The 25,041-nt window shown below is 48.3% G+C and overlaps 1 protein-coding gene across 1 annotated transcript in view; it reads right to left on the bottom strand.

Annotated features, from left to right (window-relative positions):
• Nucleotides 1–25,041, bottom strand: part of ATAD3A (ATPase family AAA domain containing 3A) — a 446,196-nt gene that overhangs the window by 52,305 nt on the left and 368,850 nt on the right. The window contains exon 14 of the mRNA XM_078642408.1: nucleotides 2,166–2,333. Within this exon, the coding sequence (XP_078498534.1) occupies nucleotides 2,166–2,333 (168 nt within the window). The remainder of the gene's footprint in view (nucleotides 1–2,165; nucleotides 2,334–25,041) is intronic.

The following is a 25,041-nucleotide window of genomic DNA, read 5'->3' as shown; positions in this document are numbered from 1 at the left end:
TTGTGCTGCTGCTTGCCTGCAGGACTTGGCATCTAACAGGGAGTCTGGGCAGACATGCCCTTAATGTACAAGGGTTCGGAGTAAAAAGGTTTATATTTCTCCTCTATCCTGGGTGCGTCAACACAGAATTTAATTTGCTCCCTGAAAGCCTCCGAGGTAGCCTTGGGGCTTGGGCATTCCCTTGACTTGGGAAGGAAGTGGAGTGAATGCTCCGCCCTAGATAGTGTATCCATTAAGTCATCCTCTTTGGAAGTGGTGTTCATGTCATACCCTGTGGTAGGCTGCAGCCCCCTGAAAGACACCATGATAGGCAATAGTGTTGTCCAGAAAAGCCCTGTCTGAGACCTGTTCAAGGCCGGGGTACCCGGGTGCTGTACTTAGTAGTCTTCCCAGACGTCGTCAGTGGAATGTGGGTAAAGCGGTGAGTCGAAGCCCTCTATCGGGGAATACTAACTGAGACTGCCCTAGTCTGAAAAGGACTGTGGTGACCCTTGAAGGGAGGAAGTAGGAGGGGATGTTGTTGTCGGATGTCTGGGTAGAGAGAAGGTGGTCCTGTCAATAAGCACCTCCTTGGAACTGATGGTCCTGAAGAAGGATCACACCCAGGAGTATCCTTAAAGGCAAACCTGAATTTCTTGGGCACTGCTGCACCGGGGCAAGTAGAAATCTACCCCTTCTGGGGATGGATGACAATTATTTTGCCACTCGTCAAGCTTGTGCTGTAGTTTTTAAAGCATGAGCCTGTCGGTGTTGACTGTTGAGGCCAGTTTCAGAGCAGACTACGTTTTCGGCGAGGACGGCTCTTAGGATGCTGATGGGACCTTCAGCTTTAAAGTTGGCTTGGACGCTTTGGCTCCGATGTCTTTCTTTGGACTTGAAGACTTATTGGGGTTGGATCCCATCTCTACCATAATGTCGACCCGATCTAGTGGGTGGCGGTGGCTTGTGCATGGGAATAGATGCCCAACTCCCATGTGGACAGTGCTCTACCTCGGTGTGTGGCTGCTTGTGTGGTTTGTGTGTCAAGTGTACTCAAGCCTCTCAGCGTCATCCTGGTTTGCGGGCTGGTGCTGAAGGAACTGGACTGAGTGCGGAGTGGTTTGGGCTCCGAGGAGTTGGGGGCTAGAAGCAAATGACCTCCGGGCTGGGCTGATGGGCGTAGACACCTGCTGAACCAGTGTCCTCCTCTTCTTCGGCTTTGAGTGGATAATTTTCACTGAAGATGTCTGGAATTTCCTTGATGGATCATTGCGTCTTGAGATGGGCTGAGCCCTTTTTGCACCTAAAGGTAAGGCAGGAGGTGGGGCGTGTGTCGTCGTGCTCTGGAGAAAGACACACATTGCACACCTCTGAGTCTTCCGAAGCGCGCTGAGGGAGAAGAAGCAGGAATGACAAAGAAGAGTTTTTCCCGATGAAGGGATAGGAGAAGATCGAGTGCCGGATAGGAGAAGATCGAGTGCCGGGAAAATCAAGTCCCGGAGAACACTTCTGAACCCAATGGTGGAAAAAACACAATTCAACAATGGAGCCAATGCCCATGCGCATTGCCAACTAAGGACGGTTTTATTTTACCTTGTGACTCAAAAGACTTCTTTTAACAAAAACAAGCTGTGAACATCCAAGCTCAACACTAGATGGAAGGAGTATGCAGAGCATGTGATCTACGGCCACACATGCTATGAACAGAGTTCCAAACACAGATATTGCCAAGTACTACTCAGTTGCCCACGACTAAACCTTAAAACAAATTTATGCATAGCAGAGCAAACAAAGTGTTAGTGGTCCCATTATTAGCTGTTGCCCAAGCAAGTACATTTCAGTCAGATTCAAGACGAGCAGCAGGGTGCAGGCCCGAAATCACTGCTTCTCATAAGTAACAAAACATCAGCATGAAAACGACCTAGACTGTAAATATCAAGTCTGAGGTAAGCTAACAAAGGTACCCTCTATTCCACCAGTTACAGGCTGCTGATCAGTAAGAGACACCCCCAGGTACACACCTTCATTAGGCATTCTAGTTCTTACAACGAGAAGCCCTTCATCTCACTACACAGGAACCCCCTTATTCACTTACAAAAATCAAAAGTTAATGCACCATTTCTCAAAACAAGCAACTACCCTCTTTCACTGGGAAAATATTTTGGAGGTCCCAAGCAAGCACTTACTGTTTTCCCTCCGTGGCTGGCTTGAGCACATACTTGTCGAAGTAGAGCCTGACTAGTCGCTCCCGCTCAGGCAACTGTGGTAGAGCAAAGTTCACAATTTCGTCGATTCGGTCATTGATGGCCCAGTCAAATTGTTCAGGTTGGTTACTAGCTAAGACAAGCATAAACCTAGCAAGGATACAAAAATAACAAAGTTAAAAAAGTGTGTGTAATGCAACATTTGGCAAATATACACATGCAGGTGTTTACACAGAGAAATGGTTTTTGCTGTGCTTTGATAAACTCTTAAAAAAAAAGAGAGGGGTCCAACACACCAAAGAGACAGGACACCACCAAGACACTAGGTCTAAAATAAATACCCTTTGGGTTATTTATTCAGCATAGCATTCAGATTCTCACACCACAAACAACATTTAATTGTTACCAAATACTCCAACATTTGCCAGTAAATGAATTATTAAAAAATCTTTTTATTTATTATTATTAGGTTGGTTCCAAAAGATATATTCTTATATTTCATTCAATAACAATTTCAATATTCGTTAAAATGCTTGCAAAAATGCACCGAAATGCAACAAAGATTAAAATCACATATATAGTGTACATAAAAACCATTCAATAAAAAAAAAATCAATCAACTTGCAGCCAGTTAATGTCTCATCTCATAGACGTTTACAATTATTGCACATTAGCCTATGAACATTCTAGGAACTTTTTTTCAAACAAGTAGGCCAAAAAGTGATGCGTTTCGGATGCTTACACACGTCCAACCTCCTTCTTCAGGCTTGTTACTAATCCGACCCAAACAATATTATCAAGGTATACAGACTGGAGTTTTACTTTCTTTCTTAATGATGCTGTTAAAATATCCTTTTTGTAGTCAGTATTTCTATCTGCACGCTCCTCGGATGTCCGGGATTCAAAAATCTCCTCAGCATACTCCGGAGCCAGATAGAAATACTGACTACGAAAAGACTAGAAAGAAAAAGACAAAATGTCATGCATCGTTTTGGATTTTAAGGATATTTTAACGGCATCAATAGGAAAGAAAGTAAACTCAAGTAACCAATCATATGCCCGTGTGTCATCATAAACATGAGTGCACGAAGAGTGGAGACGTTTCCCCTCCAAACATCACGATAACGGCGGGTGTTCTCATACATTTTTTAGCAGAATAGGAAACTTCCAGCAAGGATTTACAACTGGTGTATACCTTGATAACATTGTTTGGAATGGATTAGTAACAAGCCTGAAGAAGGAGGTTGGACCTCTGTATGCCTCTGAAACGTGTCGCTTTTTGGCCTACTTGTTTGAAAAAAAGTTCCTAGAATGCTCACAGGCTAATGTGCAATAATTATAAACGGCTATGAGATGAGACATTAACTGACTGCAATTTGATTGATGTTTTTGTATTGAATGGTTTTTATATACACTATATATGTGATTTTAATTTTGGTTGTTGCATTTTGGCATGCATTTTAACGAATATTGAAATTGTTAATGAATTAAATATATGAATATATCTTTTGGAACCAATCTAATAATAATAAATACAAATATTTTTTAATATTTGATTTCCTGGCAAATGTTAGAGTATTTGGTAACATTTAAATGTCGTTTGTGGTGTGAGAATCTGAATGGTATGCTGAATAAATAACCCAAAGGGAGTTTATTTTAGACCTAGTGTGCTTTGATAAAACCATAATTCCCATATGTCTGCTGCATAATCGTAATGGCCCAGTTCGGTTGTTGTAGTTGAAAAGGGGCGAGGCAGTGGATTGACTTAATCTTAAAAAGCTGATGGGTAGTTAATTTTCCAGAGAAGACACATGGGGAGATCAAACAAATATGTGTTTTATGAGCTTCTGTCCCCTTGGAGGCATGATCTCTAAACAGATGCCCCTGGCCGTGACTTCTAATAAGCAAAGCTTCTGCTACATGGAACGTATTCTAACTACCAACCATCTAACAGTAGAGTCTTGTACTTGAGAGAGGGCTATCGTCATTATACAATCCAGGAACGGGCCATGCTGATGGAAGAAAGTAATTTAAGCTTGGAATACAGAAGTGCCAAACATCCTAGTTTGAATATTGACAGACTAAAATAAGCCTGTTTCGTTCCCTATTACGGATACATTTATATCATTTAGTAAAGCAAGAACAAGCTGTGGAACGAAACTACTTCCTTGCCGCTTTGTAGTAAAACATTTACGCATTACTGAAGCAGGTGAACCTAAATATTATATTCAGAGAGAAGAATTGCAAAGTAGGTGTAGTAAAAACCAGCACACAGTACTGAATACAAAGATGCAGGTACAGAATCTTCCAAATGAAGCAAGAAGGCGGCGAATCAGAAGAGACAAACCCACAATTTCTTGTCCAATAACCATAAACTGCAGAAGTTCCGATAGGCTGGCTCTGAAAGGGGTACACCTATCCTTATAGAAACCTACAAAGGGGTGGGAAAATCAAGGGGTCAGTTCAAAGAGATGCCCCGAATACAAAAAACGCTCTAACCGTAAAGGAAAAGAATGGTGGCACTCAATAGCAAGCCGACCGGTCTAGCCAAACATTCTCTACTATAACCATACTCCTAGAGCACTAAACATAAAGGAGACAGCACAACGGGACCATAACTCAGTATCATGGGGAGGAAAACTAACAAAATATCAGCGAGCACAACATAAGCTGTCTAAAGAAAAGACAAAGCCACCACCTCACACCACAGTCAGTAAACTGCAGAAACAACTATCCACCTAAACCATGGAAGGCATCCCTCGTCTGGATCACCAGGCCATGGTGGGATCCTACCTAGAAACAACAGATGCTCCCCACAGTAATCACAACTGCAATTGAAATCTTCAAAACCATTACTAGGAGTCAAGGCAGAAGATGGATCCTCATCTAAGCAGAGGCACCTGCTTAGATGAGGAACAGCTGCTTCTCAGAAATGGAGGCCATTCCGGAGCTATTAGGATCATTCTGGTCCTGTCTTGGTACAGTTTGCTGATGACTGTCGGTATCAAGGGAATGGGAGGAAACGTGTACAGTAATATCCAGGACCAATTGATCAAAAGGGCATTCCCCTTTGTCCCTGGTCGGTAGAACCTGGATGCAAAGTCTGGGATTTTTTTGTTGCTTTTGCCTGCAAACATGTTGGATCTGCAGATGCCCTCATTCTCGAAAAATGCCTGGCACGTCGTCGTCGTGCAGAATCCAGATGTGCGTTTCTGCTGAGAGAATCAACTTGTGTGTTCTGGACACCTGGTAGGTGAATCACCGAGATTATCACCTTCTTGTTATGAGCCAGTTCCAGATGACCTGCACTTACAGGGATAGGGGGTGAGAGTTAGTCCCCCTTGCTTGGTCAGATAGTGCATCGTGGTCATGCTGTCCGTTTGGATCAGGAGTGTGTTGGTTTGAATGGAAGGATAGAAGTACTTGAGGGCTAGATGGACAGCCCGCAGCTTCAGCATATTGATATGGTATGGTACAGTTGTTCCTTGGCTGACCACAGGCCCTGTGTCTGTAGGGTACCCATGTGAGCCCCCATCCCTGGGGAGACGCATTTGTTATGAGTGTTTTTTGTCTGTGTCCTGGTGAACAGGAAGACCGATGAGAAGATTTTGACGGCGAGACCATCACAGTAGCAACATTTTTGCAGCTTGTGACAAGGTGAGCTTTTTGTCCCAATGGTCAGTGAACTGATTCCATTGAGCCTCCAGATTCTGTTGGAGGAGTCTCATGTGGGGTCTGGCATTGGGAACAAGGAATATATATGAGGCAATTGACCCCGAGACCGACGCAATCTGTCTGGCTGATGGATGCGGCTTGTGAAAGAGGTTGGTACACTTCTGAGCAATTGAGGATAGGACACACTTTGGCGATTTCTGTGTTCAGGGTTGCACCAAGGTAGTGCAGCCTTTGAGTTGGAACTTCAGAAACATCCAATGCTTCCTGGTGATTGGAATGTAGAAGTAGGCATCCTGAAGGTTGATGGAACACACCCAGTCCTCCTGGTGGAGCTGGGGGTACACCTAGGGGAGAGCAAGCATTCTGAGTTTCTCCTGTCTTAATGTATTTGTTTAACAACAACAAACAGGGTTTTAGTTGTAAGGGAAATGCTGGGCGCACTGCTCAGGTTGACGCGCAGGAGAACGCAGTGAAACAAAAGGTGCATGCAGATGAGGGGTGATTCCCTGAAACCCCTCAAAGTGTGCTTGGTAAACACACTGTATACAGAAAAAGCAAAACCTGCTGCACACTTATATAAAGTTCAAGCACAAAAAATGTCTCAATGGACATAAAGTTCAATGAACACAGACGGAGGATTGGAGCATCAGTGCTTAGGTTCTTCTTTTTTATTTTCTGTTCATGGAAAAGCCAGCAGACACGTGTTTCGTCGCCAGAAAACACAGTTTCCGCGACTCCTCAGGGCTGTAGGAAATAGATATATAACCACAGGTCGCGGTGCCGGTGATAATTCCGACCCAGCTCCGCTCGAGACCGGGTTATTAAATGCTTTGTAATTTGAAAGTTCTCTTCTCCAACGAGTGCGTGGCGAAGATTCTATGTTTAGTGATATTTCTCAGTGTAGCGTTCTTCAGGTGATGAAGCTTTGGAATATATCCTAGTAGCGTGTTTCAAACGCGAGAACTGTAGAAAGCTACACTGAGAAATATCACTAAACATAGAATCTTCACCACGCACTCGTTGGAGAAGAGAACTTTGAAATTACAAAGCATTTAATAACCCGGTCTCGAGCGGAGCTGGGTCGGAATTATCACCGGCACCGCGACCTGTGGTTATATATCTATTTCCTACAGCCCTGAGGAGTCGCGGAAACTGTGTTTTCTGGCGACGAAACACGTGTCGGCTGGCTTTTCCATGAACAGAAAATAAAAAAGAAGAACCTAAGCACTGATGCTCCAATCCTCCGTCTGTGTTCATTGAACTTTATGTCCATTGAGACATTTTTTGTGCTTGAACTTTTTATAAGTGTGCAGCAGGTTTTGCTTTTAATGTATTTGTTTAGCAGAATGGGTCTGAATTTTTTCCTCACAAGGAAATATGGAGAATATACCCGTACCTCCTCTATGACCTCCTTACGAAGTGGATTGAAGACTTTGTTCAGTAGTAGACTTTGCTGATGACAAGAGGTTTTTGATGGTGGAACCGCTGGTGGCGGGGACTTGAAGCGAAGTGCGTACCCATTCTCTGCAATATTCAGCACCCACTTGTGGCTGGTGATGTTGTGACACTTATTTAGATGTTTGGTGATACATCCTCCCCCCACACTGGATTGGGTGCAAGCGACGGAGGAAGCAATACCTCATTGTTTGCCTCGTGTCTTGAAGGAAGCTAGTAGTTGTCCAACAGCTCCTCGTCCACACATTGATGTGGGTGCTGGTAGTGAGATATGGCTTGTTGACGTGGGGCCAAGTAAGGGGTTTGAACCCTCTGATGGTAAGGACTCCTGTCATAAGGCCTGTACCATCGATGGAAGTCTTTGCATTTTTCGAGGCCGACGGCTTTGAGTGTGTCAAACTCGGTTTTCATTTTGCCATCTCATCATCAGTGTTGGAGCCAAACAATGAGTTGCCAGTGAAAGGAACACTGAGGATGTGTTGCTGTGCCTCTGGCTTCTGGCCTGTAAGACAAAGCCATGATGAGCATCTGGCACATACACCGTGTGAATATCCGTGCACCACAAGGTCAGAGCCATCTGCAGCTGAGTTAATTATTTGGTTAGCAACCAAGCCTCCTCCTAGCAGGATCTCTTTGAAGTCCTGCCCGTCTTCCCTCAGAAGCTTTTCTGTAAATCTAGCCAGCGAGTCCCAGATAGACCGATCATATTGACCTTGTAATGCTGCAGTGCTAGACACTTTCATAAAAGAGGCAGAGGTGCAGCACAATTTCCCTCCCAAGGTTTCATCTGTCTACTGTCCTTGTCCAGCTGGACGGATGAAGCAGCAGCGATGGAGTGTATCTTCTTGGCGGTGGCTATAATGACATGGAGTCTGGTCGAGGGTCGGTTCTCAGAAATAATGGGTCTTGATCCGTAGCTTTATATTTCTTTCAAATTCATGCCGGAGCCGCTCGAAGGGAGGTAGGGGTAAGAAAAATGTCCATGACTGACTGGAGCAGACCTAGGACTAAAGGCAGCACGTTCTTGAGGAGGACCTACCATGTAAATAACTGATGAGGTTGTTGCAGGTGCTGGAATATCAATGTTGAGCTTGGCAACCCCTCTAACACCTCATTGAAAGTATTTTGGCCATCTATTGGGGATACTCCCACTAGTGGAGTGTCCTTAAGAGTTGGTGAGTAATCTCGTTGATAATCTGGTGGATGTAGGGGATCTACGTGAGCAAGACCTTCGGGCAGGTGTAGAGGATCTTGCTCTGCCCGTACGTTGAGATCTACTCCTTGTCGGTGACTGGGTTCTGCACCAAGGAGTGGTCTCCCTAGATAACTTGGATCTTGTTTGGGCCCTAGGAGAGCTGGCCTCTGCCAAGCGGGCTATGGGAGTTTTCGCTTGCAGAGTTGGCTTTGGAGATGGTGTCCTCGTGGAGACAGTGAAGGTGAAGCTGTTCATGAGTTGTGTGAATCCGGAATCTGTGGAACAGGCCAGTTGCTCACACTACAGCCAACATGGAGAATGGTGAATAGGTGTTTGCAAAGCCTCTGGTTGGTGGGGAGTTCTTTGACCCCATGCAGAAGAGTGGGAGGAAGCTCCCAAAGACACAGCTGAAGCCCTTTACTGCTGTATAGACCTGTCAGCAGAGGAATGCTGCCTAAATGTTGAGCAACAAGATGCGGTCATCGACGATAGCCTGTCACGATGCTTAGGTGGTGAGTTCTCGATGTCGAATGGCGCCTCGCTGCAGTCGATGGAGACTGCCTAGGAGGTGCCTGTCTCTACGTCGATTGGTGCCTTGTTGCCATCGATGGAGAGGTCTGTCTCAACGTCGATTGACGCTTGGTTGCCACCAACGGAGATGTCTATCTAGATGTCGAACGGCACCTGGCTGCCACCGACGGAGGCATCTGCCTCGATGAAGTGTGTCTTGACGTAGAGCGGAAAAAAGAGACACAGTCGATGGAGTCTTCAATGTAGTATGCCTCGACGACGAACTGCATAATCAGTGGTCATTGATGGAGTGTCTAAGAGGTGTATTTGCCTCGACATCGACTGGAGGAGACCTACCATTGACGCAGACTTTTCTTGCATTGAAGCAGAGCGATGGTGTGACAACGTTGGGACTTCCCTTTGTGCTGTGGTTTTCGAAGACTTGTGTATCACCATCAATGGAGACCTTTCTGGTGTAGTCTCTCGATGTTGGACATCGTTTCATTGCCGAAGACTGCAATGCGGGTGAAGAGTGCCTTGGGGGCACTTTCAACGTCGATCCTGACAGGGAACAAACAGGTATTTTCCTACCTCTGGATGTTGCGCTTGTTCTCCTTATTTTATGTCTGTCAGGAGAGCTGCCTCTGGCTAGAGTGTTTGAAGAGAGGTAGCGTTCAAGGAAGATGTAAGATCCTCCTGTTGATCCACATTGTTCCCTCTCTTTAAGAGCAGGGAGACATTTTATCTTGAACTCTTAAAATTATAGAGCATTTCTGGCAAAGGTGGCAAGACTCGGGCAGAGGAGTATGGGGTAAGACAGATTGGAGGTCAGTCTGTTCGTTCTTTTTACCACAGGCAGGGCACTTAACGAAAAGGGAAGGCATCTTTGACAGGACAAAATAGAAAATCTCGTCAGTAATTAATTCTTCCTCCCTCTGGGTGTAAAAAGACGTCAAGTAAATCACAGAAAAAATTGTTTTAGAAGGACATTTAGGACAAAAAAAAAAATCAAAAACAGAGAGCTCATAGCTCCAGTTTCCTCAGAAAAGGAGCCAGAAAAAATAACTGACCTGTCACCCTTGGGGCATGATGGGATACAGGAGGTTCGGGAGGTCTTAAAGGCATGGTGCCAATATTCACTTGCTATGCTTTAAATGGAGCCTATTGGCTAACAATGCCTTACCATTCCCTTACAATTTTCTCTTCTATAAAGGCTGTGTTTAACCCTATGCTCTCTTTTTCTGATTTACGCAAATGCTGGAGTTTGGTAAGAGTTTTAATAAAGGAAAATTCAATGTACATAAGACATTTTTAGCTTAACCTGGGGGGGGGGGGGTGTGGGTGTGCACGTGTGTGTTAGTGTGTTTTTGCACATATGCTCTGTGCACGAGATAGAAAGAATACACATTCCTAATGTACGTTGGTTTCTCTTCCAGGCGATCCACATCAATAGTCCCCGGAGCACATACAAAAAAAAAAATATATATATATATATATATACATAAATTCATCATACAATATGTACGTAGGTCTTTATTAGACATATATTTCTATTAAAGTACTACGTACATGTTTTATGCTATACATATATATGAACAAGTTACTTACCTTCGGTAACAATGCCTCTATCAGAGACATGTATTAGTTATAGATTCCTTACCTTAGAATTACCCTCAGGCGTCAGACTGGATCTGGAGAAATGTTTTCTTAGCAGTACCCCTGCGCGTTGGTAGATGGCGTCGGTCAACTCCGTCTGTCGTCGGGGTCGCTTGGATGCCGGTGCGGTGTCTACTTAGATGCCGCCCCTGTGCGCTGACGTCAGTTCTGACATGACTTTCCATGCCAGAAGAGCAGAGCCATTCAAGAGACTCACCACTAGTGCACCAAACTAGGGCCCTGTAAGGGAGTTGCTATCCCTAGAAGTCAGTTCGCAGAACAGGGAGGATGGGTGAGGGAGTAAGGAATCTATACCTAATATATGTCTCTGACAGATACATTGTTACCGAAGTTAAGTAACTTGTTCATCTGAAAGAGACTATTAGTTATAGATTCCTTGCCTTAGAATAGATACCCCAGCAATGCCAACCCAGGAGGTGGGTCTGCAAACTAAGTTCACACCAGCAAGTCCTGGAGAACAGAACAGACGAAAAAGCAGCCTCTCCGGACTTGGATGTCAACCAGCGGAACTCCACGCCCAAGGCAGTAGTGGCTGCCGTCACCCTGGTAGAGTGGGCGCGCAGTCCTACTTGAGGTTCTTTTTTAGCCAAAGAATATCAGATCTTAATGCACAGGACAATCCATCGAGAGATGGTACGTTTGTGCACTGCCCGACCTTTCTTGGCGCCCACATAACCCACGAAGAGTTGATCGCCCACCCGGAAGTCTTAGTGCGGTCAAGGTAGAAGGACAGCACACGTTTTGGGGCCAGATGGTGGAGTCTCTCCTCCTCTTTGGAAGGGTGCAGAGGTGGGCAGGGCAATGTGATGGTCTGACCTATGTGGAAAGAGGTAACCACTTTGGGCAGAAAAGAGGACCAAGTACGAAGAAACACTTTGTCTGGGTGGACAGCAAGAAAGGGAGGTTTGGAAGATAAAGCCTGAAGCTCACTGACCCTGCGAGCAGAGGGGATGGTAAGCAAGAAAGCAGTCTTCAAAGTAAGGAGACGAAGAGGACAATTATGTAGTGGCTCAAAGGGAGCACACATAAGATAAGTGAGGACAAGATTCAAGTCCCCCTGGGCCATTACGAAAGGAGAAGGAGGAAAGAGATGAGTAATGCCCTTCAGAAATCTGTTAAAAATCGTGGACTTGAAAAGAGAAGGCTGATCAGGAAGGCGAAGAAAGGCTGAAAGATAGCCTGTAAGAGTGCTCAGAGCTGAGCCCTGCTGGGCCAAAGAAAGAATGAAAAGGAGAACCTCTGAAAAAGGGGCAGAAAGGGGGTCCACAGCCTTTGCTGTGCATCATGCCACAAGTTTGTTCCATCTACAGTCTTATACCGTTTTAGTGGACGGACGCCTTGCTGCCAAGATGATGTTAAATGCTTTGGGAGGAAGGTTGAAAACTGTCAAATCTGCACTCAAGGAGGTGGAGACTGGACAGATTCGGATGGAGGACCGTCACCTGCTGCTGCATCAGAAGATCCACCCGAAGAGGCAGTCTGATCGCAGGATCGATGGCCACACTCAAGAGCTCGGGGTACCAGACTCTTTGTGCCCAGTCCGGAGCCACAAGAATGACTTGGGCCCGGTCGCGCTTGATCTTCTTCAGCACTCTGGGCAGAAGTGGTACAGGCAGAAAGGCGTACAGGAAGCCGCAATTCTACTCGCGACAAAAGGCGTCGCCGAGCGAGTGGCACCATGGAAACTCCAAGATGCAAAACTGCTGACATTGCGCGTTCTGTTCGGTGGCAAATAGATCTAACTAAGGCTCTACCCACTGCTGAAAGAGACCTTGCACTACCTCAGAGTGAAGACACCATTCGTGATCCATCATGCACCGGCGGCTGAGTTTGTCTGCCCTGGCGTTCAGGGAACCTGCCAGGTGTTGAACCACCAGGTTCATGCCCTGATGTTCCAGCCATGTCCAAAGGCGAAAAGCCTCTTGACATAGGGTCCACAACCCCACCCTGTTTGTTGCAGTACCACATGGCGGTGGTGTTGTCTAGTCATAAACACCTGCTCTACTCTTCCTTTGACAGAAGGAAGGAATGCCTTCAGTGCAAGACGAATCGCCCGCAGCGCCAGAAGGTTGATGTGGAGCCTTGGCTGAGTCGGAGACCAGAGGCTTCTGATCTCAGCCTCTCCCATGTGGCCACCCCATCCCAGGAGTGACGCATCCGTCACCACTCCGAACACTTGTAGGGGGAGGGAGAGGGATCTGCAGTTGACCGAATCCCGGTTCGTGAGCCACCACTGCAACGGACTTGCAGTACCCTCAGAGATCTGGACGACATAGGAAAGATTTCCCGGATGCTGCTCCCACTGGAACTTCAGGTCCCACTGCGAAGCCTATATATGCCATCTGGCATGATCCACCAGCAGGATGCAGGAGGCCATGAGGCCCAGCAGCTTCAGGGTCATTCTCACCGAAATCCGGGATAGAGGCTGAAACATCAGTATCATAGCCCGAATATCCTGGACTCGCTGCTCGTGAGGATAAACCCGAAACTGCTCTGTAGCCAGAACTGCTCCGATGAAAAGGAGCTTCTGAGAGGGATTCCAATGAGACTTCGGCACACTGATAGTGAACCCCAGAGAGTGCAGGAGATCAGCAGTAGTCTGGAGGTGGAAGACGACAGCCTAGGGCGAGCCCGCCTTCAACAACCAGCTGTCGCGATAGGCAAGACAAGAACCCCTGATCTGTACAGATGAGCTGTGACCATCACTTTCTTGTACACCTGATAGGCGCTGGTAAGGCCCAAGGGGAGCACGGTAAACTGAAAATGCTCGTTGCCTACCGTGAACCATAGGGAACGCCGGTGGGCAGGCAAGATGGGGATGTGAAATAAGCGTCCTGCACGTCCAACGCTACATCCAGTCTCCAGGGGCGAGGGCAGACAAGACCTGAGCCAAAGTTAACTTTTTGAAGTTCTCCTTCTGGAGGAAGTGGTTGACGTCTATGAGGTCTAAGATAGGATGCAGGCCTTTGTCCTTCTTGGGTACCAGGAAGTAGTGGGAGTAGTAACCACGATCTACTTCTGGCACAGGGACTCGTTCGATATACCCCTTGGCCAAGAGAGCCATAACTTCCTGGCGGAGAAGAACCAAGTGATCCTCCGACATGTGATGGAGTGTTGGTGGCATGGAGGGGGTGGGGTAGGGTCTTCGGATTATCGGCAAAACTCACCTCTCTGACGTGATTTTTTTGCCAGTGGGAGAGGTGATGGCGAATCCTGTCGCCCACTGGCCTCCGCTGGCCCTGAAAGGTCCGACTAGGAGCGTTTGGAGGCTGCTGCAGGAGGATGGGTGGACTGGCCAGCCCGCTGGCCCCCAGACCCGCGTTGCTGGGTCCCACATCTGCGCAGAGGCTGGGTAGCGTGCGTCGCCCTGGGGCTAGATTGGATAGAATGCGGCAGGGCACCCCTTCCGTTGTCACGAAAGGGGTGAAAGGCAGACTGCGCTGGCTAGAAGTTTCTGCGAAGCCCAAGGATCTGGCCGTAGCCCTAGAGTCCTTAAAGCGCTCGAGCGCGTTGTCTGCCTTGTCACTACACAGGCGACAGCCATCAAAAGGCATGTCCAAAGTGTGGATTGGACATCCCCAGAGAAGCCAGACGTCTTCAGCCAGGCGTAGCACCTCAGGGTTACCGACATGGAAACCGTCCTACCCAGAGAGTTGGAGGTATCCGGCCCACACCGGATGGTGAACATAGCTGCGTCTTGACCCTCAACAACACGGCGGGTAAGCAGCCCGGGACTCCTCCAGGCACTGTGGCAGCCCTTGAGCGACCGTATCCCACACCGTGTGTGTATAACGGGCCAAGAGACGTGGTGTTCCCCGACCGAAGTCCTAAGCTGGCAGAAGAAAACATCTTCTTCCCAAGATGGTCCAGCTTCCTGGATTCCCTATCTGGGGGAGCTGTAGGGAATGCGCCTTTTGAGGATGAGGTTTGCACCACCAAGCTCTCAGGGGAAGGGTGTTGGGAGAGAAAAAGTGTGTCGCCCGGGACCGGAGAGTGGCGTTGGATAACCATCCTGTCGACAGGAGTCCCTGTGCTGGGTTTGGACCAAGTGCCCAGAAGAATGGCAGTGAGGGCCTCATTAAAAGGCAGCAGGGGCTCCAAAGAGGCTACTGCCGGCTGAAGCACCCTCAGTCAGGTGGTTAGTCCTGACAGCCATGGTTGGAAGCTCAAGGCCCAAGGCCTTAGCTGACCTAAGCAAAACCACAGCCTCCTCCGTAGCCACGGTAGGGGGAGAAAGCATACCACTGTCTGGGGAGGTATCCTGACCACTGGCATCACCGAACTCCTCTCGCCAGTCCGGCTCCCCAAGTTGATCTGCTAGAGGATCAACAGACCCATCCCAGTCCCTCTTACTCTCCTCAAGCTGCCACTCAGGGTGGTAGGGAATGCTAGGGATTAACACCGGTACAAAAGTACCCTCCGACGACGGTCCAAGTCAGGGGTGAGGCTGGGACAGATAATAAGTCAGGGGTGAGGCTGGGGTAGATAATGTTTGGGGGCGCAACCGACGCTGGGGGCGTAGTCACTGGAATCGGCACCGGGGAAGGTACCTTTGAGGTCGGCCGATGCAAATCCAGGCCTGGATCCTTGGGGACCCTGTGGCACCGAGGCCGGAGCCGTCGGCATCAAAGACCCAGGGCGCCCAGCCGAGTCCGTGGGGCTGGAAGGCGTGCCTGCGGAGTCCAGCTTCCCAAAGATGCTGTGCAAAGCTTCGTAAAATGCACGAAGCTGGGCAGGGGACGCTCCGGTTCTGGGAAAGGGAGGGAAGCATGGAGCTGTCCCAGCGGGCTTCGAGGAAGGAGCCGGAGCGTGTGACGCTCCGGGTCCTGCGTCGCGTCGGCTGACGGACAGGGAGAAGGTGAAGAGCGACTATGCTTCTTAGTTTTCTTCTAGTGCTTTGACTTACCAGAGGAGTGCGAAGACTTCGAGGAAAAATGGTGGTGAATCTGTGACTGGCCCCACGACCTTCTCCTCAACCAGAACCTCGAACGGCGCAGAGCAGACTGCCAGGCCTCCAAAAGCTTTCGGGACCGCTCCCGCAAAGACTTCGGGTTCAGGGCCCGGCAGTCGGAGCACGACTTCGGGTCTTGGTCGCGCTCCAGGGACACACTAAGTGCGGATCGGTGACCGACATCAACTTGTGACAGGAGTCACAGGGCTTGAAACCGGGCCAACAACTGGACATCCCTCGTGTATCAGGATTCGAAGACTCAAAAGTGGTCGACAAAAGTTTAGTCAAAAAGTGACTAAGGGGCACACTCTCTCTGGCTCTGCGCTGCCTTGGCGCGGAAAAAGAAAGAACTGAGGTCAGCGCGCAGGGGTATAGTCTAAGTAGACACCACAATGTCATCCCAGTGACCATGACACTGACGCCGTATGCAGTGTCGACCGACGCCGCCAACCGATGCGCAGGGGTTCTGCTAAGAAAAAATCTCTTCGCTTCCAGTCTGACACCTGGGGTAATTCTAAGGTAATGAATCTATAACTAATAGTCTCTTTCAGATAATATATATTTATTAAGTGCTCCGGGGTCCCCACATGTAGGTGGAAATATTCAGTGCTTATGACTATTGATGAGGAACCCCTGGAAGAGAAACCAACGTACATTATGCTTTTTGCTTCATCACAAGCCAAGGCACGACGACAAAAACAAGACGCAAAACGATGGTCCTCATGAGGGCATCCTAACACCAGGAGGACACAAGACAAGTACGCACTATTCTGTCCAAACAATCCCACATATCTACATTTTATCCATCCACAAATGAGCTTTGGTGACTTATCTGGGGTACAAAGTGCTATATGAAGCCCGATTAACTACAATACAATAAGTGAACACAAATGACACATGCAGAAACAGTATATGCGTAGTAATAGTCCTTGTTTCATGCACACAGTACATGGCATTCATAAAAGCAGGGAATGGCACAGCAAATATATAATTGCTGTACGCATCCAGCATGAGCAGAAGGCAAAATCACAACCACAGCTTTCAATAGTCCAACAATAAACAGTATGTGTCTACATACAGTAATCATACAGAAATCACAAAGCATGCACAATCAATGCCTGCAGCAGACAAGCTCAATGTAGTTAATTGTCAACCAATGTGCATGATCATTTAATCTAGAAGCAAGTCATGTGTGCAAACCATGACTGCCATGTGCCTTGCATATACTATGAATGCCAACAGCATGCCTATAATGTGTTTACCCTAATACCAAGAGGATGTAGCCTTACGGCTAGAGATGTCGACCTCGAAGTTTGGGAACCAGGTTCGGGTCCCAGCAATGACGCCCAACATTCTATGATTCTGGGCAAATCACGTAATCTCCCCGTGCCTAACAAAAATGAATGTGTCCTTCTGTAACAAAACTGGTGCTATGTAAAGCGCTCTCATCCCGATGTCTTGGGTCTAGTTAGCGCTATATAAAACAAAAAAAACAAAAAAAATATATATATTTATGTATGGCAAGGATATTTCTGGTGGTACACTATCTACCGGCAGATTCCTCATCTTTAGAATATACCAGATGCTAGAGTAGGTTGGCAAACTGTGCAACAGTTCATTGGTGCCAGCAGGTTCCCATTCAACAAAAGAATCCCATTATAGCTCCTCACACAGGCCTACAAAGCTCTTCATGACACAGGACCAACATATCTGAACCACCGCCTCTCATTCTACATACCAGCCAGACATCTCCGCTCCGCCCAACTGGCCCTGGCCACTGTCCCACGGGTTCACAAGACTAGAGTCGGTAAAAGATCCTTCTTCCAACTCACCGCCAAAACTTGGAACACCCTGCCTCTCCACCTCAAGCAATCTCCGTCGCTGACCCAATTCAGGAAGGATCTCAAGACCTGGCTCTCCTAATGCCACCACAGAACCCTGACTTTCTTTTGTACGAGCCCTTAGAGGCAGTGTTGAGGCCAGCAGTATTTCAACAGTGGTTATTGTAGTGCAACAATATAATTTTGAACCTTATAACTGATTAGATGTGTGACCTTTCCCCGGACAGGGGAGGCAGGCAGGATTGGTGCATAATCTGCAGGTTGAAAGTCTTCACCAGAAATATTGATAAAAAAGGTTTGTAGCTTGTGCTTCTCAAATATATTTCTACTTGCAGATTCCTCTCCCTTAGAACAGAAACCACAGCAATGCCCATCCAAAGAGGTGGGTTTTAGGAACCAGTCAGACCAAAAAATCCTAAAGCACAAAACAAGCTAAAAAAAGCCATCTCTTCATGCATCAGAATCGAAGCAGTAATGATTGGTCAACATGTGAACAGATACCCATGTAACTGTGCAAATTATTTCAGAGATAGGCAATCCCCTAGACAACGCCAAAGTATTCACTTTTGCCCTGGTAAAGAGAGCTTCAATACCTTCTGGGGGGTCCTTTTTAGCAACAGATCTTAACACCAAGAACAATGCACCTAGACAGATTCCTCTTCTGGTCAGCTTAGCCCTTCTTGTTGCCTTCAAACCCAAAGAAGAGCTGATCACTGTGTTGAAAATCTCTTGTCTTGTTAAAATAATAGAGGACTGTTTTCAAAGGATCCATCCTATGTAGCCTATTGTTAAAATCAAAGTGGACGGTTTGAGGATCCATCCTGTATAGCCTCCCCTGCTCCTTGGCGGTATTTTGTGGTGGATAGAAAGTGGGTAGGTTGATGGACTGACCCACATAATATGGTGTTACCACCTCATGTAGAACATAGGTCTTCATTCTCAAAAAACAGCTCACGTGAATGAGGATGAGCGCTGGACATGCAACGCTTGCAGCTCACTGACATGCCGAAGCTGACATGATGGCCACGAAAAATGCAGTCTTCATTGTCAAAAGAGGTAATTAGCAGCTGTGTATCAGTTCAAATGGAGCCCTCTTCAATAAAGTCAGAACCAAGTTTAGGTCTCATGAAGGCATAATAAAGGCGGAACGAGGAAACATATGACAGAGACTTCAAAAATTATTGGGGACTAAAACAGAGGACCGATCTGGCAAACAAATTAAGGCTGATCAAGATGAAACATAACCTTTAATTACAACCAATGTGCAACCTTGCTGGTAAAAAGAAAGGACAAAGCTCAACAGATCAGAAAGGTGTGTCAAATACCAGCACTGTGCACCAAGAATCAAAACTGCTCCACTGCCTGGCATAGACCATGTTAAGGGCAACATGCTTATAGGATAACATCAACAAACTCTAGCGGTAGATGACTGAGCGTGAATGTCCATGCTTAATCTTGAGGCATGAAGGTGGAGGCTCTGGATTTTTTTGTATTGTGATGTAGATGTATAGAATGAAAAATTGTTGAAATCAAACTAAAATAATGTGTTGAAAATCAAAAATAAAACAGAAGGATTTATTCAGACTGAACCATAAGTCTTTGACCCATGTTGTGTTGAAATCCAATATGTTGGTGTTAATTTAAAAGTAAGTGACGTAACAGTATTGGCAGGAGTTTTGTTTCATATTGGTCAGTGGCTTGGCCTTACTGTTGGGAGCCCAAACCCAGTGGTGTTTTTTCGCCTGCAGGAGCAGGGCCCCTCTACAAACCCCAAAGTTGAGTCTCCAGGATTTGTAAGTGCGGTAAGCCATCTAATACATATAGTTGACATCAAGTCAAACACAAGATGTCTCACTATACATTGGCTGCACCAAAGTTGGTATCAAACATGTTGGAATCCTACCCAAACACCGATTTCCGTGTTAGATGTAGCATCCCATGTACAGGGGGGCTCCCCTAGGGAGCCCCCCGCTATTCCCGGTACCAGCCTTTCAGGGTCTATCAGCAAGTTAGTACTGCTGCCGACCACAGGCACGATTCTGCCCTATTGCTGCTTAGCTAGGCTCGGGAAGGGGAAGGTAAAACAATAGGATTCCTGTTACAGGGAGGTGTGACCACCTCATTAACAGGACTACGTGTATTGGGCTGGGGTAGGGGAGGGCGCTTGCCAGCACCACCGGACTGATTTGAAGAGCACAATTGGTGCTCTCCTTGCATACTCCAGTTAGAACCAGTTCAGGGAGCCGCTGGGAGCCTCCCCTCTGTCCAGCCCCTCTGGGAGGGATCCCGGAATCGTCCCAACCCTTTCAATAGGGTACTTAAGGGCTTACCTGTGGGTTGCTCTTCAGATTCATCGTGTGACAAGATTCAGATCCGAAAACACTTTAACTTCAACCCTCTGGGCACCTTCGACTTCGTTGGACTTCATCTGGAACAGAGACTGCATCAAGGAAGACTCCTGCTACTCGTGGTCTTGTCAGTCTTCTGCATCGTCTGTGCCTGTGCTTCATCCAGGTTCTTCTCCAGGCCTGTGGGCATCAAAGACACCCGAAGTAATTTCCGTTCGAGTGAATGAGTCACTCCCCTTCATCTGCAGGCACCGCAATGAACCTGACCGGTCTGCTGCTCCTGAGGTCCCGTGGACTGCGAAAGGCTCAGCAGCAAAGCTGGTAGTTCTACAACTCCCTCGAGGACTGCACTGTCTTCTCAGCAAGTTTGAAGCCAGTATTCCTCATCGAAACCGCTGGCACAGAACGCCTATGCACCGCACCGACTTGCCGTTGTGAAGGCTTGTTGACTATGTCCTCCAGAGATCTTCAGGCTACAAGAAGCTCCAGCCTCCAGCATCCCTTCCTGCCAAGATCTTCATCCGCTGCACCATGGGCCTGGATCTTTGGTGAGCCACTCTAGGTTCTCTTGCAAATCCTATGCTTTTGGCCTGTGGGTCCTATTGAGCATCTTCTTTGGCTTCAGTAGGCTCCCCTGCTTGCTTAGGGCCTGTTCAGACTCTCCTGCACTTAGATAGTCCCTTGTGTGGTAAATGCTTACTATATCTTTCCCCCTCTACCACTGCATCAGAATGTCCTGTGACATCATGGAATGTTTAAGTGCCTGACTCTAGCTAGAGAGTCAGTTGGTCATCTCAGGCTGAGGAGCTGGAAGCTCTCTCCTGGTGGGGTTTTCTACTTGTATCTTACTATCCTGTAACCTGCCACCTTACTACCTGTCAATAAAGAAGGATCTACTACTACACCTGGACTACTCATCATTCATTGTGTACCACATTTTAGCGACGATTTGAAGCTGATGAATCTACGTGTGTCAACTAAAGACAAGTGTCTACTAAAGAATCAAGAAGGAACCTAAACAAACTAAAAGGTAACACCCAGCTAACCCCACTAGCTTATCAGACTTTGCACACACCTTTTCCCTCCTGAGGCGGAAGCCGGGAGGTCTCCTGCTTTTCTTTCAATTTTAAACTAATTTTCGTGATTTTACTCGTTTTTTACACCTGTGCTTGCTAATTGTATTTTCTAGCCTGCTGCAGTGTGTAGAGACCCCCCAGCGCTCAGCAGCGCTTAAAAACTCTTTTTCCCCCCTCCCTGCAGCTCCGGTCCCACCCTCGGCTGAGTGTTGATGCCGAGGGCTGGGCGCCGGTTTTGGCGGCCATCTTGGTTTGGGCTGGGTTGGGGAGGCCATAGACAAGGACTATAAAAAGCACCTGAGACTTGGAAAGCGGTAATATCAGACTTTGCACACACCTTTTCCCTCCTGAGGCGGAAGCCGGGAGGTCTCCTGCTTTTCTTTCAATTTTAAACTAATTTTCGTGATTTTACTCGTTTTTTACACCTGTGCTTGCTAATTGTATTTTCTAGCCTGCTGCAGTGTGTAGAGACCCCCCAGCGCTCAGCAGCGCTTAAAAACTTTTTTTTCCCCCTCCCTGCAGCTCCGGTCCCACCCTCGGCTGATTGTTGATGCCGAGGGCTGGGCGCCGGTTTTGGCGGCCATCTTGGTTTGGGCTGGGTTGGGGAGGCCATAGACAAGGACTATAAAAGGCACTTACGGCTCCGCGCAGCGGACGCGACTAGCGGACGCGCCGGACCTGCGCCGGAGTCGTGCCAGAGTCCTGCCCGTCTGCGCTCGTCCGCGCCCAGGCGGGCCCAGGGCCTGACACCATGCCTCACACAGGGACGCCTGTCACCTCCAGGTTACAATACGGAAGAGACGCCCTTATCGCCTTGCGTCCGCCCCACCCTACTAGTTGTAGCTTTGCACAGATGGGGAGTAGCCCATTTTTACCGTGCAGAGCGTGTTCCTCCGGCCACAATTCAGTGGCTGTGAAATCCGTTCTCTCCATGGCTTTACTAAACTGCCGGTCTTTGCCGAGCCATGCCATTGAAATTAATTCACTTATCCTAGACCACGAGCTCGATGTGTTATTTCTCACGGAGACCTGGCTCTCCCCCAGCTCTGGCCCGGATATGGTCAGAGCACTCCCCCCAGGCTTTCATATACTCCACCTTGATAGACCTAAAGGGAGGGGAGGAGGAACTGCAGTTCTCTATAGAGACACGCTCGCCTGTAAGATCCAGAATGGAGGGGTGGCTGATTGTGAGAGCTTACAGTTCTCCCTTCGGTTGTCACCTACAGTGTCTCTGGTGGGCTTGTTGATCTATCGCCCTCCCGGACCGTTGGGTAGTTTCCCTAACTCTCTCTTGGAAATGACTGCACTTCTTGCCTCTTCAACTGCCAACTTTGTTGTTCTCGGCGATTTTAATATCCATCTTGAGGACACAGCCAATGCCACAGGAGTCGATCTGCTCGACGATCTCAGATCTTTTGGACTCAATTTGGCCAATTCGGGCGCGACCCACGAGAAGGGTCACCTGCTTGATCCCTTATTTTCTAACTTGGACCATCTTACTCCATCTCCGGCTCTTGCCCTACCTTGGACAGACCATTATTTGGTGTCCGCGTTATGGCAATTCGATAGCCGAGCTGCGATGGTCCCACGGGTTCACACCCTGGAGAGAGCTTGGTCGAGGCTCCCAGTTGACACCTGGGCGGCACACTTGGAGGCCACGCAGCCCTCTCAGGGAGCCAACCCGATAGTCGCTGACGCGAACTTCCACACCTGGCTCGTGGATTCTCTAGACACTCTCCTACCCAAAAAGAAACAACTTACGAGGGGGAAGAGAGTGGGCTCGGCACCTTGGTATTCATCAGAATTACGAACTCTGAGGAAAGGATGTAAGAGGCTAGAGCGGTCCTGGAGGAGAGACTGGAGTGAGGCGAATCGTAAAGAATATCGTGCGGCCCTGAGCAGGTACAAATCCGCTATTCGGGTGGCAAAATTAGGATTCTTCGAAGAGCGCATTGGCTCTGCGGCCAACTCTTCCAAAGAGTCATTTAGGGTCATTAAGGAGCTACTCAATGCCCCCGACCCCCAGGTTTTCCACGAGGACCCTCGCAAAAAATGCACAGAACTGGCCTCGTATTTTAAAAGTAAAATCGACAACATACTGGCTTCCCTTCCCCGGCTAGGTGAGATCTCCTCTTTGGAGGACAATCCCAGCTCCCAACCTGAGTCACCATTGGCGGAGTTGGCTTCCCTTGGTCCAGTTACTAAGGAGGAAGTCCTGTCGGTGCTGGGATATATGAAGAGCGGCTCCCCGAAAGACCCAGCACCTATTAAATATCTTAAACAGGTGTCATCTTCTATCGTTGGCCCTGCTACGGACTTGATAAACCTGTCTCTCGCCCATGGGGTGGTCCCCCCCAGTTGGAAAGGGGCGGTGGTTAAGGCTCTTTTGAAAAAGCCTAACCTTGACCCCGCCGATCTCGCCAACTTTCGGCCTATCTCTTTGCTGCCGGGTATCAGTAAGGTGGCTGAGAAGCTGGTGAATAGCCGCCTCTCCAACTTCTTGGAAGCCAATTCCCTCCTGGGCGACTCCCAAACGGGTTTTCGGCCCGGTCAGGGGACCGACACCGCCCTGCTGGCGGTCGTGGAGAATGCGAGGAGCATGCTGGATTCGGGGGGTCAGTGGCAGTGATCCTCCTGGACCTCAGCGCTGCTTTTGACACCGTGGACCATCAGGTGCTTCTCCAACGGCTGTCAGGGGTGGGGGTCACGGGTTTGGCCCTCAAATGGTTCGCCTCCTTCTTGGAAGGTCGTACATTTGAGGTGTGGGAAGGCCAGGAAAAATCATCTTCTACCCCTCTCCAGTGTGGTGTGCCACAGGGCTCTTCATTGAGCCCTACCCTATTCAACGTTTACATGGCCCCCCTGGAGAATGTGGTACGGCCGCTGGGTATCAAGATCATCAGTTACGCTGATGATACCCAGCTGGTGGTAGGCCTCTCCCAGTCGGCGCACCATCCCGACCGGCTGCACACGTGTCTTGAAAAGATCTACACGTGGATGTGCAGCTCAGCCCTAAAGTTAAATGGCTCCAAAACGGAACTGATGCTGCTGGGGTACTCCTCTCCATCTTTGCCCCCCAGCAGCTGGCCAGACTGTTTGGGACCGATGCCCCCCCCCCCCCAAGCAGGAGATCAAGAGCTTGGGGGTATGGCTGGAGCAGGACCTATCATTTAAAACCCATGCCAAAAAGACTGCTGGCGTGTGCTTTGGCCTGCTCCGTTCAGCCCAGAAGATTCTGCCCCTGCTCCCAGTGGCCACTCGAAGGCTTCTCATCCAGGGACTTATTATCTCGCGGCTGGATTTCAGCAATGCGCTTTTCCTGGGCGCACCCGAATCTACCCTGAGCAGACTGCAGCAAGTGCAGAACGCGGCTGCCAGGCTTTTGACGGGTCTCCCTAGGCGGCAATCTGCCCGCCCGGCGTTGAGGGCACTGCACTGGCTCCCTGTGAAGGACCGGGTGAAATTCAAGTCACTCTGCATCGCCCATAAAGTCCTTCACGGGGTGGGTCCACCTATTCTTGAGGAGATGGTTCAGCCCTATAAGGCCTCTCGTTCCCTCCGCTCTGACCACCAACATCTCCTTCAGGTTGGCAGGGTGAAAAAGGCAAGAACTGGGGGCAGAAGGTTTTCAATAAATGTGGCCTCCTTGTGGAACTCACTGCCCCTACAACTGCGCTCCGAAGCCAGTCTCTTCAGGTTTCGTAAACTTTTAAAAACTTTTTTGTTCTCTGTTTGATCCTTGCATTCTTGTAGCTGTGTTATGTTCTGATAAGCGCGGGGATGCCTATTGGTAACCAGGCGCTATACAAAACTCGGAATAATAATAATAATAATACAGTGTCCTTTTCAACTTGGACAGCCTGCACCCTGGGCGTCTGTATTGTGAGTAAGCTAACTGCCTTTTTGCTGTCATCTGGAGTCTATCTGTTCCCAGCTACAGGAGCCACTGTCTCAGCGGGCCTGATCACCCTGTTGTACCTTCTGGCTTTCTTGTGTACTTTGACAGTTCCCCTTGGATTTATCCACTGTGTATTCAGTCTGTTTTCACACAGTGTGGACATTAACTTTGAGCACTATTTTGTTTACTCTTATGGAGGTCCCCTGGCGCTGGCAGTTCACTCTCAAGCACA

Source organism: Lissotriton helveticus, chromosome 5_1 (genome assembly GCF_964261635.1).
Source record: "Lissotriton helveticus chromosome 5_1, aLisHel1.1, whole genome shotgun sequence".
Taxonomy (NCBI): Eukaryota; Metazoa; Chordata; class Amphibia; order Caudata; family Salamandridae; genus Lissotriton; species Lissotriton helveticus.
The sequence above is the reverse complement of the archived record's forward strand: the minus strand, read 5'-3'. Positions and strand labels throughout refer to the sequence as shown.